The 16,423-nt window shown below is 37.6% G+C and overlaps 2 protein-coding genes and 1 long non-coding RNA gene across 11 annotated transcripts in view; 2 read left to right on the forward strand and 1 right to left on the reverse strand.

Annotated features, from left to right (window-relative positions):
- The window catches only part of KCNIP2 (potassium voltage-gated channel interacting protein 2), a 123,171-nt gene extending 116,216 nt beyond the window's left edge, over positions 1–6,955 (forward strand). For all 4 annotated transcript variants that reach the window (XM_039331140.1, XM_039331143.1, XM_039331139.1 and 1 more), the window contains 5 exons: positions 1,289–1,359; positions 3,265–3,372; positions 3,486–3,590; positions 4,128–4,190; positions 4,524–6,955. In XM_039331140.1, coding sequence (XP_039187074.1) covers positions 1,289–1,359; positions 3,265–3,372; positions 3,486–3,590; positions 4,128–4,190; positions 4,524–4,571 — 395 coding nt within the window. In that variant the 3' untranslated portion in view covers positions 4,572–6,955. The remainder of the gene's footprint in view (positions 1–1,288; positions 1,360–3,264; positions 3,373–3,485; positions 3,591–4,127; positions 4,191–4,523) is intronic.
- LOC120302562 overlaps positions 1–14,220 on the reverse strand; it is a 44,641-nt gene extending 30,421 nt beyond the window's left edge. For 2 of the 6 annotated variants that reach the window (XR_005555166.1, XR_005555165.1), the window contains exons 1-4: positions 13,536–13,942; positions 11,933–12,016; positions 4,582–7,720; positions 3,249–3,342 (exon numbers count right to left, since the gene is read on the reverse strand). This is a non-coding gene — a long non-coding RNA (uncharacterized LOC120302562). Of the gene's footprint in view, positions 1–2,525; positions 3,343–4,486; positions 7,721–11,932; positions 12,017–13,535; positions 13,943–14,104 lie in introns of those variants that run through there. The other 4 variants (XR_005555167.1, XR_005555164.1, XR_005555162.1 and 1 more) reach the window with 4 other exon arrangements.
- OGA (O-GlcNAcase) overlaps positions 14,106–16,423 on the forward strand; it is a 32,413-nt gene continuing 30,095 nt past the window's right edge. Inside the window, exon 1 of the mRNA XM_039331138.1 lies at positions 14,106–14,556. Coding sequence (XP_039187072.1) covers positions 14,331–14,556 — 226 coding nt within the window. The 5' untranslated portion in view covers positions 14,106–14,330. The remainder of the gene's footprint in view (positions 14,557–16,423) is intronic.

Consider the following 16,423-nt stretch of genomic DNA (forward strand, 5'->3'; position numbering starts at 1 on the left):
CACAGGATAAAATAAAAAAATGTGAACACTGTTCATGGGATCATACATAAAGGAATAGTGATTTTGTCAACTGTGGCACTTTTAAATATGGCCACTTTCTTTGCCTGATGTTAAATGGATATTTTCCTTATTTAAAAGATATACATAGTTATTCAACTCACATAATCTTGACTTTGGATAGTGCATATTAAATATAAACCAACCAACCAAACAAGTACAGGTAAGAAACCATACAGAATTGTATGTTATCTATAAACAATGTATTGGATAACATCAAGTTAGTAGCAACCAGCTCCAGAAGACAGATTTATTCATCATCCTGACCCAATAACTGGGACAGAAAGCAGGTTTTCAAAGCTTTTTGGGAGGCTGACAGTCTTTGGGTCATTTTAAACTCAGAGGGATGAGATCGTTTCAAGGGATCTGCCACAGAACAGATCCCAATAGACAACATTGCCTCAGGAAGAGGATATGGAGCTTGCCCAACATGTGAAAGTGGATGGGATGGGCAGAAATGGTTAAAGTCAGGTGATCCTACAAATAACTAGGCTTTGTTTTGAAACCAACTTCATGATTATGTATTACAGAACAATTCTGTAAAAGTGATACTTGTTATGTTATCCTCAAATCCTAAAGTTTTGCCATAGCTGGATGTGTTATTTCCTTCTTCTAACTTTCCTTTAATTAAAAGAAATTTATTATGCCAGTTCTAACCTGGCATAACTATTGATTCATATTTGAAAAATAAGGGGCTTAAGGTGCGTAATTATTCTTGGAATATTGTATTCTCAGTTATAATGGAGTATCACCAGCATGATCAGAATAGTGATAAAATGTTCAGCCTCCACTTTGGGAGACTTTTAGTTGCGGCCTTCATACTTTTTCTGTAGGTGTCCTTTCTGGCATGTAAAAGATAGTACATTATATTGCATGGCTCTCTCAATTAGTTTCACAGAAAGTGAAATAACAGGATGCTACATTGGTTGCTGATATAGTCTTAATAATATTTTTACACTGTTGCTCACTTGTTGCTAAAACTATTCTTAATTTGATATGTACTTCTATTAATACATTCTCTTGTGTATACAAAAGAGGAGGGTAAATGTTGAAATAACTACATCTTTTGCATCTAAGAGTGAGAGGTCATCAAGTTATGGTATTTACAATTTCAAAAAAGTTTCAGCTTAGCTATTTTTTCTAAGTTTCCTGACAATCAAATGATTCAATAAAATCCGCTAAAATATATATACATGATAGTTGTTACTAGGTTTGATGTATCTGTTTTTAGATTCTAGTACATATGCAACTTTTCTTTTCAACGCATTTGATACTGACCACGATGGCTCTGTCAGTTTTGAGGTAAGATTCCATGTACTTATTTATTTATATGTGAGCCCCTATAACACAAAACTAAAACTAACTGTATCAACTCTTATTTATTGTGTGTGTGTGTGTGTGTGTGTGTGTGTATGTGTGTATCTTTCTATGGCTGCGCATCTCACCATGGCGACCTTGGGCAGCCAACAGCTGGGAACAGAACCACTTCTTCAAGGCCTTGACAAAATCCAGCAGAGTTGGGTCTAATCTTCTAAGGAATGATGTTCCAAAGGGGATGTATTATAATAAAAAAGGCTCATTTCCTGGGTCCTGCAAGATGACACTTCTTAACTGACAGGGGCAGGTAGAAATGATGCCTAGGGATAAATGCCTTCTGCAGAGTAATTAGTATTTTTGAAGAAATTTTATTTATCTTAGCAGTTATACTCGGGACTCTTATAGACAAATTAAAGCATAAATAACACAACTTTGCAAAAAAGCAGTTAACCTCCTTTAACCTCACTCCAAAAAGATGGGCTACAATAGAATTGTGCTGATGGAAGTCACTTTGCCTTCCAAGAATGTTGTGTTCAGATGAATACCATGTCTACAGTTAGAATTTTTTTTAAAGGAACACAGTTCTATATTCTAATTTTGAACCTTGCCATTCAACTAATCACTGAGTAATAGGCCATCTGCTGGTACAATCAGAATCTGTATCTATCTAGTAACTGTTGGAAATGTAGCCAAAAGCCAGGTATGTACTATTACCTTTGGTGGACATGCCCTAAAGCAAAAAAAGTTTGATCAAAATACACGTGGTTACAGAAAATATTAAGAAAATATGTAAATTTTATGCTAGAACTATTTCAGAGAACAATGACAAAAATGTATATACTTAATATTATATGTATTAATAGCAATGAGAATTACATTTGCATAGTAAATGGAAAAACGAAGAAACATCAGAAGAAGATATAATTAGGAAAATTTTGGATTCTGCAGAAATGGTTAGGCTTACATTGAAAATGAAAGAAGATACAGAATATTTTCAAACATGGAATAATTTTTATGAACGGCTAGAAAAGCGGAATAGAGAGTAGAAATGGAAGTTGTATTACTATCAATGTTAAATATGTGAACCCAGACAACACATTATTTATTAAGCACTAAAGATATGTAACTATAAAAATTTAATAAAGTATCTATTTTAAAAAAGGATCTGTATTTATGTTCCTCAGGGTTTAACACACGACAGAATGCATATTTTAAAAGGGGTGTTTATCACTGACAATATAAAAACAGGACAAAAACTATGCCAAAGATTTCCAGCAAGTCTAATTAAAGGAGAGGTTGAAAATAATTGCATATACCTGTGTTATATGTATTAAACTACTAAATCTTGAGCAGTTGTATCTTCATCCAAATGTTCTTCTCTACCATAAATGGATGGATAGAATCTATCAGTCTATACAGATAGTTCTCAACTAACAACCAGTTTCTGCTGCAAAGCAAAACTCTTATTGAGTTTTGCCCCATTTTACGACCTTTCTTACCACAGTTGTTAAGTGAATCATTGCAGTTGTTAAGTTGGTGACATGGTTGTTAAGTGAATCTGGCTTCCCCATTGACTTTGCTTGGCAGGTCACAAAAGGTAATCATATGACCCTGGAACCCTGCAACTGTCATAAATATGAGACAGTTGCCAAGCATCTGAATTTTGATCTTGTGACCATGAGGATACGATAAAGGTCATAAATGCGAAAAATTGTCAAAAGTCACTTTTTTCAGTGCCATTGTAACTTTGAACAGTCACTAAATGAACTGTTGTAAGTCAAGAACTGCATGTGGTCATTGAATCTACTTTACATTCCCGCAGCATATCACAGCTGCAGTAATGCTTAGACTGTATTTCATCCTTTCTTCATTACCTTGTCTCTCTTGCAGGATTTTGTGGCTGGTTTGTCCATTATTCTCCGTGGCACTATAGATGATCGGCTCAGTTGGGCCTTCAATCTCTATGATCTGAACAAAGATGGCTGTATCACCAAAGAGGTACAGACAGTAACAGAAATCAGTAAGGCCAGAAGATGAAGAACTTCACTGAATCTGCTTCAGTAAGAATCTGCTGGTCATCTTGGCTAATAATTCAGTGTTTTGACTTTCAGGAAATGTTGGATATAATGAAATCCATTTATGACATGATGGGCAAGTACACTTATCCAGCCATGAGAGAAGAGGCACCCCAGGAACATGTGGAAAATTTTTTCCAGGTAAGCTTAGTATCAGAATATTTCCATGTCAGTATCCTGCACTTTACCTGTGAAAACCTTTTCATGGTCAAGAGTATGTATTACTTTGGTCTGCTTTTTGGGAGGACAAAGCCTTCCTCTTCCTACTTTTCCCTTTCCTTTTGGTTCCTTCAGTCTTAGTCCTGCCCATAGTATAATTCCTATAATTATGTTCATGAACTTTTTTAGCAACTTGATTGTTTCTGTCTCCTTAAATCAGGTGTGTCCAATCTTGGTAACTTTAAGACTTGTGGATCAACTCCCTTGCTGGTTGGGAAATTCTGGGAGTTGAAGTTCAGAAATCTTAAAATTGCCAAGGCTTTTCCGCCTTAAATATTTTCAAAATAATGAGATATAAAGCCATTTTCTACTGGTGGGGCTTTTCAGATCATAGACATGTTGCTAGACCGGCTATCTCTAGGCTGGAAATGTGTTAAGATATTATAAGGTATTTCTCTGCATTTGAAAGTCTCCTAGCAAACTACTTTGTTTCTTCATCAATTTTCATTTACGTTTCAGAAAATGGATCGGAACAGAGATGGTGTGGTGACTATCGATGAATTCATTGAATCCTGTCAGAAGGTAACACCACTGTCCTCCTAGCATTTTAATCCTTTATAGCAGTGAATAAGGAAAAAGTGCGTAGCCAGTCCTATTCTTTGTTCTATAGATGAGAACTTTTTATCACCACCATCAGTGAGATCAGGTAGTGATGTTTCATTTCTAGCTCTGGATTTATATTAATATTATTGTGGTGCAATTGGGGGAATAAGGTGAAGAAGTTAGAAAATACTCCTTCACCCAAGGCAGGTTGTGAGGAAAGAGTGCTGAAACAACATTTTTAGTAACAGTAAAGCTATACCTTCTTAATTTCTTACTTTTTCTAAGGCCTCGATTCCATCTTTTCTCTGGCAGGATGAAAACATCATGAGTTCCATGAAGCTTTTTGACAATGTGATCTAGCTGACCATACCTGGAGCCAAGACCGTCATATGCACACCAGGGCTTCTCTGTTTGGTGTATCCTGAGGCACTCTTCCCTTGGCTGCATGGACAAAGCAGGCCCATTTTTGTGGAGACAATCCTCATGTACTCAAGATCCAACTGGGGTGGGATGGGGAATCCCTACAAGGGTAATCAAATGGGAGTCTTTGTTTGGATTCAATAAGGCTAGGCAAGGAGCGTGTCCTAGAAGCTCTTATTCTGGGAAATTAACTGCAAAACGAATTGCCTTCCCTCAAAAAACTGCACTGATCTATCACTGTATAATGTGCTTTTCCTTAAGACTTCTCAAAATCACAGCAACCCCATGATCCCACATTAGGGCTTTCACACCCTCAAATGGCAATGTAAGCATCAATTGTTAAAAACTCTTGTAAATGCACTCTTACCTTCAGGGAAGGGAGTCCATCTGATTTGCACCAAGGTTCTCATAGCACATGGAGTAATATTCTAATGCTTCCAACAAGCGGAGGCAATATTTTTCAATGTTAAGATATCTTGCAGTTCTGCTGTTACATACAACTGAACTCAGCTTTTCTGGAGAAAACTGTAGAAGAATGGTATTTTGCTTTGAAAATTCTTTTTTTGCACACACACACACACACACACACACACATACACACACACACACACGGATACTTTGTATCACTCCAGATTTAAGTGCAAAAGAATTATAACCTTTTTTTAGAAATCAGGAGATAAGTTACAAATTATGTTCAGATTGCTATTCAGAGAAAAAGTGCTTAACCAAATAATTGGGTCAAAGATTTTCATTGCTCCCTGACTTAGTAAATAAGGTGCAAACGGAATTAGAAACAAGGAAATTTACTTAATGGAAATGTTTAGGTCAGAATGGAATCTAAATCTATTAGACAGTTGTCTGAAATGGTATAGGTTCTCCTGCTTGAGCAGTGGGCTGGACTAGAAGACCTCCAAAGTCCCTTCCAGCAATATTCTATTCTAAGAAAAAATTCTATGAAGCCTCACTGGATGTGTCACCAGATGATGATGTTATGATATTACTATTAATTACTTTCTGCAGCTAGATACTCTACAGAAATACCAAGAGCTCCAGTTTCCTTAAATGAGAAACAAAGGGATCAGCTAAAAGTTTTGGATAGCAATATGCTTAATGCCATGGTAATATCCATGTGTGAGGGCTCTGGACTCGTGGGATTAGGCAAAATTCAACATTGTGCCTTGTCTTTGAATTATATGTATAGACAGATTAGAAGCAGAAGTACTGTTGAATGGAAGGGGGAACCCACATGAGAGGAATAGAAAAAAAATCTATTGAGAAAATAGAGTGAGATACACCTGGGTGTTCCTCTCCTGTGCCAACAATCTCCTTTTTCTGTAAAGGAACTTTCCCTTAGCACTTGCAAAGGGTTATTTTTATGATTTTGTTACTATAGCATTACCATGATAAACAGCCTATGGGCCCTTCAGTTGTCAAAGCATTACAAACAACAAACAACTTCAGAGCATGCCAGGTTCTATATAGAACATAACAGCAACGTAACAGACATGTTGAATAGGCACAGCAGGGATGTAGTAAAGGGGGTGTGCTAGGGAAATCATTAGTAGAGGAACAAGTGGACAAAACTTAGGTTATTTATAAAGCACTTTGAAAAAAAAGTGAAGCCTTTTTTAAAGGGTTTAAGTAAAAATGAAAATAAATACAAGGGTGCTGATAATAGAACAGCTGTGTAAACTCAGGAGTACAACATGGAAACTACATGAAAAAGGAAGAGAAGCAATATGGAGTAAAAATATGAGAAAAGAGGAGAAACTTAACACTGAATATATTGACAAAGGTCAATTTAAGGGAAAATGTAATATGGCAAGAGATGAGACCACTTGGGATATTCTGAATAAACTGGAGGAAAAATGCCCAGCACAAGGGAATAAAGTAATGAAGATATTATACTGAATCAAGATAGGAGGCAATAGGAAAATAGGTAGGCTTTGATATTTAAATTAAAAAAGAAAACAAGCAGCAAACATGAAAATTCTAACAGATGGAAAACTGAATCATAACAGACCAAGAAAATACCAAAGTATATTGTTATCACTATATACTAGCCTTTCCCCAAAATGATGCCCACAAATTGACTGGGCTATTATACATCTGAAAAAACATGTTGTATCTGAAGAAATCCTGCAGAATTATTACTACAGCAGTTTTTAAGAACTCCCAATCAGCACAACCATATTATAGAAGCTGCAATCTTAATAAATGAAAGGCACTAGATTGAGAAGTATGCAACAGTTAATATTTAATAAATAGATGGCTATTTTTCATCTTTTCATCCCCTGAAATAAATGGTTTTTCTAATATACAAATATTAAATTTAATCCACATTTCTTTTTTAATGGCGGTCTGCACTGGTATTTCCTCTTAATAATCAGTCATGGTAATTTCTGATATTTCTTTTTCAGTTTCAGATGTTTTTCTCCCAGCTCTTAACATGTATTAGGGTACCTTGTCACACAAAGCAAGCTTCAAGGACTTCTATTGTACGAATTGCAAGAAGAATAAATATTTCAGGACTCCAAAAGAAGTGCAGGAAATATTGGATTGAGTCTAGAAATGGAACTGGCTGGCTCAGGATTTATTAGCTATGCAAACAGACTGCCGTGTGCACTGTAGCCACATATGGCTCTTCCCCTTGAGATTATTTTACGTTTTGCTAATCTATTATGCCAGGGGTCTTCAAACTTGGCCCTTTTATGACTTGTGGACTTCAACTCCCAGATTTCTCAGCCAGCGTGCCTGGCTGAGGAATTCTAGGAGTTTGAAGTCCACAAGCCATAAAAGGGCCAAGTTTGAAGACCCCCGCATTATGCCATCATACGTATATTATTAAGATCGCTGGAGTCTGCTTCTGGAGAAAGTTTAGTATCACCCATTAGGATGTTTTAATTTTTTTCAAAGAAACATTTTCTTAATATTTTGTTATTTTCTCTTTTATTTGATATAAGAAAAACTATTCTACTTAGCGTATTTTTCTAGTTTCCATATTTCATTTCTGCAATCTCCTTCCATACTTCTGTTGGATTAACCTCAGATGAAAGTCGATTCAAATGATGTTCTTTAATTCTCAGGCCCTAAATAGCGGGGAGAAGAAAAAAATCACTTCAGTTCCCTGACCATCTCCAATGGCCACTCAGGTCAGCTAAAATAATTGGTATTGCCTTACTAATACCTGTTTATTATTCTCTAATTTTTCCTTACAAGAGTTGCCTAAAGAGATATGTGCTATAATGGGTACATGACAGCAATGGTGAACCTTTTAGAGACTGAGTGCCCCAAAACCACCCCCCACCCATCCCCGCTCTGTGCCTGCTGGACCACCCACCACCTCCACGGCCCACCACAGATCATCCAGGCAACTCAACAGCGTCATGGTGGCCACACCCTCCGCCTGTGCCCTGCAGCATTATCTGCATGCGATGGGGTGCAAGGGCGGAGTCCTGTCCCCGCTTTCCAGCTACCATGTCCTTGGCTGCACAGCATTGTGTGGGCCGTGCCCAGGGGCAACTCTCCTCCAGAGGGCTGCTGGTGAGGAGGGGGCCATGGGAGGAGGCGGGCTGGGGCGACGGTGCGTGTGCCCACAGAGAGGGCTCCGAGTGCCACCTCTGGCACGGGTGCCATAGGTTCGCCACCACTGGTATATGATGTCATTAGAATTAGCTGGTTCCATATAGTGGCCATTCAATTTAACATGCACGGCATATTACTGTCATACTTAAGTTTTCCATACTGCTAGGGACAAAAATGTGGAAGCTCAACACAAACAGCATGGGGAAAAGCTATACTTTATGTTTCATGATTAATATGGAGAAATGCCACATGGGGGCAAGATATTTAAATTGGTGCTGATAAATATAAGTGGGATAAAATCAGAGGAGTAGCCTCTGATATTTGTGTTAGAGGAATTCCTCAGCCAAAATGGATAGAGATATGACTGCTGTGTATCATTCTCTTATACTATTATCAAAATAATTTATTTTTATTTTGCCTAACTAGAATATATTTCTTATTCAAAAGAATGTAAGATTGCCAATACTTATAAAGCCCAATTTACCATCCAACCCATTACAGTCTTGCCTTCACTATCAGCAGACGATATTTTCCCACTCCATAGATATAATTGTAATACTGATTCCTTGGAACCAAGAACAACACAAGGATTTATTCAGCGTACTTTTATTGTTGTTGGCCTATAGACAGGAATCTTGCCCGACTAAAGCACAATCTGCATAACTATTAAATATACCCTATGAAAGGTTACAGAGGTTCCGCTCTGGCCTTCTTCCTGCATAGCAAGGATTCCAGACTGATTTGCTCCTTGGGAAAGACCCCTCCTGCAAGTCTGTACCACATTTTACCACAATATCTCATTTACAGAAGGAGAGAGGGGAAATGAAGAAATGTGCATTGTGATGTCATAATGTAAATGCCACACTTTGTGTCAGATATTAGACCTTAAGTAGTGTACAAAATTGCCACTTGGAGTTGCTATGGGTGAACTGGGTGGCTATATAAATCTATTAAATAAATAAATAAAATATTTGCAACATTTATGTGATGACACCATTATGAACATTTTGACATCATCACAGTTTGTTGCACATACAGGTGAACTCGTTCCTCTATTTTCTCTTAATTCAGATGCAATTTTAGATCTATGGGAAATTATCCTGGGAGCAAATAACGAACTCCATATCAGTTTTCTGATCACAATGAACTCTACAGCTCTTTTGCCATCGGATTAAAATAAGGGCTTCTATCCCCATTTGAGGAAGCAATTCTCCATGCAAGGGTATTTTACATTTGAAAATAGAGTCTTAGGCTACATATAAAATTTCAGTGAATGCAGATTGTCTTCCTTTCACAATTATGGATGGCACAATTTATGAATTTACTATCACTTCTGCAGATGCATGTTTATGGGTAAAGTGAGAGTTTCAATTTGCTTTAGAAATTATGATTACATGAACCAATTATTTTATAAAACATGATGTCATGTGTCCTCATTTGGCATTACATTTGCTATTTTTCCCATCATATTAACTTGATTTGGTTCATAAACTGACTCTGAAACATATACAATTCTTTTCTAATTTGGTCCTTCCAGATGTGTTCAAGTCTTATCACTGCCAATCAGCAGTCCACTAGAGTAGATGGGGATGATAGGATTGATAGCTCAACACATCTGGAGGGGTTAGTTTGCAAAAGTCTGCTCTAATCTATCTTTCATCCTGACATATTGATTTAATATGTCTCCATATTACAGTATGCTTTGAGTAGATGTTAAATACATGTGTGGGGCTGTATTCAGTTCTGGAAGTTGGAGACTGATGATGCTTTTGACTGTTCCTTACTCACATACTAGCTGCTTCCTTCTACCTGTGTCATTACAATCAATAGTGGGACCAAGCAGCCTAATTCCACTGCACAAGCTCTGCTATCAGCTTTGCATTTTCATCTGTATATATTTTGTATAATAACAATCAGATATAACAATAAAATGCACACCTAATGGCTATGTACAAACACCATAGCTTCTGCTACTATTTGCTTTGCTATGTTCTTTTCACAATGAGTTTTGAGGTATTATGTCCTTCAAAGGGAATATTTACTCTTGCCTTTTATTCTTTAGTGTCCCTTCTACGTTGGTTCATCTCCCTGTTTCACTATAAGTTTATGAGATTTTCTAATAAAAATTCCATCTAAAGCCTGCTTTCTAAAGTATAGCACAATGCATTATAATTTTACAGATTTTATATAAAATTGTTTTTAATACCTGTTGGTTATATTTATAGGCTTAGCTCCCTTTGCCCTTTGGCAGGGAATAAGTAGCTGTTTTAATATTTGATTCTGATTCTTTTGACAAGTGAAACTTCTGATTCCCCAAATTAGATGCTAATACAGTAGATTTTAACTATATTTTATATTGTAATACTACCATTACAGTCATAATTAGAACACATCTAATGGCTGATGAAACTCGGTTCCATTTTGTACTTTTAGACATTATCAGTACAGATATAATCACTGTCTCACAATTTGTCTGTAAAAAAATTATTTAGGTCCAAAACATCTCAATACAGCATCTACGTCTTTCTTGATGAACATGCTGTGTAAACTTATGCAAATATGCATATGATCTCTATAACAAACGTGGAAACTATGCAGCCACAACTTCTATTTTCCTTTTCCAGGGCTCATTAAATGTTGTGAAATTTTATTTCATAACACAATTCTAAATTCTGTTATTTTACTTCCTTTTATGCATTAAATCCCAACTGCATAAATCATGCAGATGCTCAAGATTCCATGATTATTTTCCTCTAATAAACTATGATCCATTTTATTTCCTTTAAAAGTGCATTTATAGTTCATCCCATTTTTGTGAAATATGTTGCTAGCTTGGGTTTTACCTAATCAAATTGCTAAAACTTACCATGATCTGTTGCCTTTTGAAGTACTTCTAAACAATTTCCAAATTGGAATTTTCCTTCCTTTCATTTATACTGTCAGTCCTCTAGAAACTCAGCACAGAATACATGATATGATTAAATTCTCCATGCTGCAACCATTTTATTTTTACAGGATTATTAAGTAGGTTAGACTGATTCAATGTAAGGTATCCAAGCAACTTCATGGCAATCTGAAGATTGGTTCCTCAAGCCCTGTCCAACTATTGCTGGTGTATAGAGTATATGAGGGGGTATATTTCTCAAAGTGGCAGTTATGAGGGTCTCAAATTAGGAATTTATAAGTAGACTGACATACAAAATATCTTACTGTAATTCTTTCTCCATGCCTGTTTAATGGATAGTCAGCAAAAATAGAAATGTTGCCAGGTTGCCACCCATTTTATTTCTTAAGTGGGAATTAATCTATCTAGAAGGGAAAGACAACTAATGGTAAAGATGTTATTTTATAATAATAGAAACAGTGCTTTTTTTCTTAAAAAAAAAAAAAAGGTGCTGGAACTCACACATGTCATACAACCCACCTTGCCTACCCTACAAGGTTCCATCCAAAAAAGGTGCCGGAACTCCATTCTGGGCGTTCTATGACAAAAAAAGCCCTGGATAGAAATAATAATGTACCTTCCCTGCTTCTACTGCAATCATGTTACCAAAAGTAATTGACAATATGCCAACTAGGCCTTCTTATCCATGCTGCAGATATATGCAAGGGAAAAAAAAGGTTGACCCAAAATGATGGTTAAAATTAGGAATTTACCTGATTGGCAATGCAGTATGTTTGTGATACAGCAGGTTTGTCTCACATCATTTACTTACATGCTAAGTGCTTTGTTTCCATCCTAACAGATCTAATCAGCTCTGCAAAAATGTCAAAGTGTAACAAATAATCATCAAAGAAACCTAGAATGAAAAAAATGTGATATTGTAATATTTCATTCATATACTAACAATTTGAATTGTTTAGTTTAAAAAATGAACTAAAATATGAAAATTCTTTAATATACAAAAACAAATAAGGTGCAAGTTCTTGTTTTGTACATCAGAATCAAAGAATGCAAAAACTAAATAGCTATGCTATTAAATCACAAGCTGGTGAAACTTATGTCGATATAAGAATTGATAAGTCACTTCTATTTTCAAAACTATAATGCATAAATCTGTATTCTGGAGTTATTTGCAATCCTAGGGATCAAGGAAAAGTTTATTTCAATTTAATTTTCAGAACTGAAAAATAAGTGTCAGTCTAGAAGAAAAAAAACTTTTCCAGCTACAAATTTAAATTTTACATAAATTATGTAGGATGCACTATGCAGCTGATGAAGTAAGTTGCGGCTCACAAAAGTTGATGCTTTTAATAAACTGTATTAATCGGAAAAGATGCTTACTAGACTCCAGATTTTTTTTAACCTATTCTGAATTTTCAACCTTGAAAAGTCACAAAAGGGTTGAATTTAGGTGGGGAAGATGGAGATCCATGAGTCCAAAGCTATGCACTCAACATACTGTAATTTGCAATACTGTAATTTGCAAGAAAACAGCAGCCAATCTTGAGGGATTTCTTTCTAAATTAGGCCAATGGCGTATTACCTTCAGATTACCAACCTTCCAAGCAGTTTTTCAAGGACTGATTATTTTTAATATTTTTCTGCCAATTACAATCTATTATTATCAGTACTTGACATTAGGTAATATTTATTTTATTTAAAAGCATTAGTATCCCCTGCTCCACTAAACCTTGGTAACTATATAAAATTACTGCAAATGTAAATACTATAAACAGTATCAGGAGTACTAAGTATTTTGCCATTCTAGCTGTTTATTTGTACCCCTTTGTTTTTATAAATAACTCAAGTTGGTGAACATATTATATATACTTTCCAGCCCACACATATCCAACGATTATCAAATTAACAGAATTAAATTAGCTAGATTGGTATGGTTTTACTAATTAACTCCTAGATTCTCTCCTCGTTCCTTCTAATCCACCCAAACTATTATAGTTTGCATCAGCATTGCCCTTTCTCTCGTGTAAAAAAACTCAGGGCTACCGTCTTGCCAGCGAGGTCGAAAAGAAAAACAATCACAGAAGGCAATTGCGAAGTCGCCCAAAGATATCCTGAGTTACTACGGTAGTAGACGAGCTGGAGTCGGAAAGTTTACTTTTTTTCCGGCTTGGACAGGAATAAGGAGATAATATATTTAGGCAACACATTTGTAGTGGAGAGACAAGCTTCTTCGCTGAAAATTAGAGGGAAATTATTGAATAAGCGAAACAAATTAATGCCGCTTTTCTATCTCAGAGCTGCTTGGCAGCCGATAACTCTCCAGGATTTGTGACGGAATTTTTTACAGCTGAAAACACGGCAATCGAAAAGCTTTCTGGTTTACCGGTGAAACATAATATTTCTAATATTATTACTTCATTTTTTATCTTGTAGGTTAAAGTTACTTCATTTTTTATCTTGTAGGTTACTTCATTTTTTTATCTTGCAGGTTAAACGGCCGAAGGTATGCAATAGTTTTCCCTAGGCGCCGATAATGTTGCTCAGCAACCAGGCACAAAATACTGTAAAAAAGGGCTCCTCCTCCTCAACCGCTTGCAAACGAAAATAATGCGGAAAGCGCTGAACGTTTCAGCCTACACAAGACTCCACCCCCTTGGACAACATTCGCCTAAACAAAATAATCGCTCCCTTTCCCGCTTTAAATTCTGCGCTTGCGCTTTAATAGTGGCTACTTTGTTTATTTTCCTTCTCACTTGCGCCGTACCGCCCCCGGAATTTGTCCAGTAACTACGCATGCGCTTTTAATGCCTTGCTGCGAAGCCAACGCCTATCACATGCGCAGTTGAGCAAGGCTTCATTTTTGCGCATGCGTACAGACGCGTCCCTGCTCCTCTGACCCTGTTAAGCATGCGCAGTTAGTAGTCTGCTAGACCCTCACGCCTGCGCTGTAAGGTTTCTCTGTCAGTTCTGTCCCCACCCTTACAATTATCGGTTCATTCTCTGAAGCTAGCGTTGCGTTGAGTGGTCTGTTCGCGGTTCGTGTTTCTGGCTGGCGCGCAGAGGAAGAGAGGTGGAGCTGCACGTGATCACCAACCGCGGTCCCGGTTGGAAATCAAGGGAGCGGAGCGGTTGGTTCCGGCTTGGACCGGTTGGGGCTGGTTTTCTCCGCGCAAGCGCAGCCTACCCTGGTTAGAGTGCAGGGAAGGGCGATGGCAGCGGACGGGAGCCCTGGAGTGGATCTGGCTGGGATGGTCGCTGAAACCCGGGGGGAACCCCAGGGCACGTCCGTTCCTAGTTCTACGGCCGTTTCCTCACCCCGAAGTGAGTCGCCCCCTACCAGACCGGACCCCTCGGGCCCAGAAGAGGTTCCCGAGAGTGGCTCCGGAGCTGTGGGTAGCGCGGGAGCACGGCGATTCCTCTGCGGCGTTGTGGAAGGTAATGGGGAGATCTCGGAAACGGGAGGGACCCGGGGCTGGGTCACGATAAAGAGCGCTGAAAAAGAGGACCCGCCATTGAACAAAGCGGTGCTCCCCCTCCTGCCTTCCTTACTCTTTACCTCTTTGTGTAGCGCCTGACTCCGCCCTACCAGTAAAATCTGGCGGCGGAGGAGGTTAACTTGGCTCCTTTTCTCCCCAGTTTCAATTGGTCGCTTTCGGTGAGCTTGGCAGAAGCCCGATGATTAACATGCCATCAGGCGTGAAATTAAGTCTTTAAAAGAAGAGTCACAGATTGAATTGTTTGCGAAGGGCTTTTTATGTATGCTTTTTTTTAAAAAAATGTTACAGCACTATAGATAAGATGGATGAAAACACAAAGTAATATAGAGGTAGGTGCATCCTCTGAAGATTAATTATCTGAGCTGCAAACTTTCTGAATATTTAGCAGATTGTTCCCACTAGGCTATAGTGTTAACTACATCTAATAAGCATGTTTGATAGGATAGATTTGTGCTCATCCATGATCGCTTATGAGGCCTGATATAAAATTTTTAATATCTACTCATTTTCTCAGACTTTTTCCTAAGCAAAAGCTGATGTGTTCGTTTTAATCAGTTACTAAAAATACTGAGATTTTCTTATTTATGAATTGTAATATATATGTGTTGTATTGATATTTTTTTATCTTTGGTTTTTGTTTTTTCTATGCATTAAAGCAATAACTTTATTTTCAAAATGACTAATTCAAGGTGCATTCACTGGATATGGGAAATACATAATTGGTTATTTTAAAATTAAAAGCCTATATAATTACTAGATTTACTGTTGTCTACAAAAATAGACTACTGCAGGTTTAGGAAATATTTTTGCTTAGGTACTGTACCATTTTCTATTCTAGAGTGAACTTAAAACATATAACTAAGGATATCATTGAAATCTTGTTCTTTCTACCCACATAGTAACCATATTGGCTGCAGTTACTGTTTGTTTTATTGGTTTATGCTATAGCAAAATATTTGTCTCGGAACAGAGAGAAGCAGTGATACATAAAGATGAAAAAATAAGCTTCTGTTTAATTATTGTAATATGATTAATATGGAGGAAGATGCATCTAGATTAATTGCTTTGTGCAAACTTCAGGAATGGAATAATAGAATTTGGATGATTAGCAAATATTTCCAGATGTGCAGTAAATATCACATCAATCCCAGTATGTTGAAAACATTATTAACAATTGAAGTTGTAATATAGTATGTGCTTATTCAACTGCATATGTGCTAAAGCAGTGATGGCAAACCTTTTAGAGACTGAATGCCCCAAAACTGGCTCCACCCCCCATCCGCTGCCCCGTCTGCCCACAGGACCACTCACTGCCTCCAGGGCCCGCCTCAGATCGTCCAGGCAGCCCAGCAGCGCTATGGCGGCCACACACTCTGCCCGCACCCTGCAACATCAACTGCATGATGGGGTGTGAGGGCAGAGTCTTGTCTACGCTACCTGGCTGCCATGTCCTTGGCTGCGCTGCTCTGTGTGGGCCACGCTTGGCGACTCTCCTTCAGGGGGGCTGCTGGAGAGGGGGTCGTGGGAGAGGCAAGGCTGGGACAATGGCACGTGTGCCCACAGAGAGGGCTCCAAGTGCCGCCTCTGGCACCCGTGCCATAGGTTCGCCACCACTGTGCTAAAGTATAGGTAAACTGGAATGCAATGTATAGATTTAATCTTTCCCTCTGCCTTTTTTAGAATAAACTTAATGACTGATTGATGATTTTGAAAACCTGAGAGGAGCATAACAGCTTCTATGCTGGCAATTGTTGAAATTTTTATACTTATAACTTTAGGAACTTAAAGATTTCAATCTATATTAA

This window comes from Crotalus tigris, unplaced genomic scaffold, assembly GCF_016545835.1.
Source record: "Crotalus tigris isolate CLP2741 ecotype Arizona unplaced genomic scaffold, ASM1654583v1 scf7180000024434.1680833, whole genome shotgun sequence".
NCBI classification, from domain to species: domain Eukaryota; kingdom Metazoa; phylum Chordata; class Lepidosauria; order Squamata; family Viperidae; genus Crotalus; species Crotalus tigris.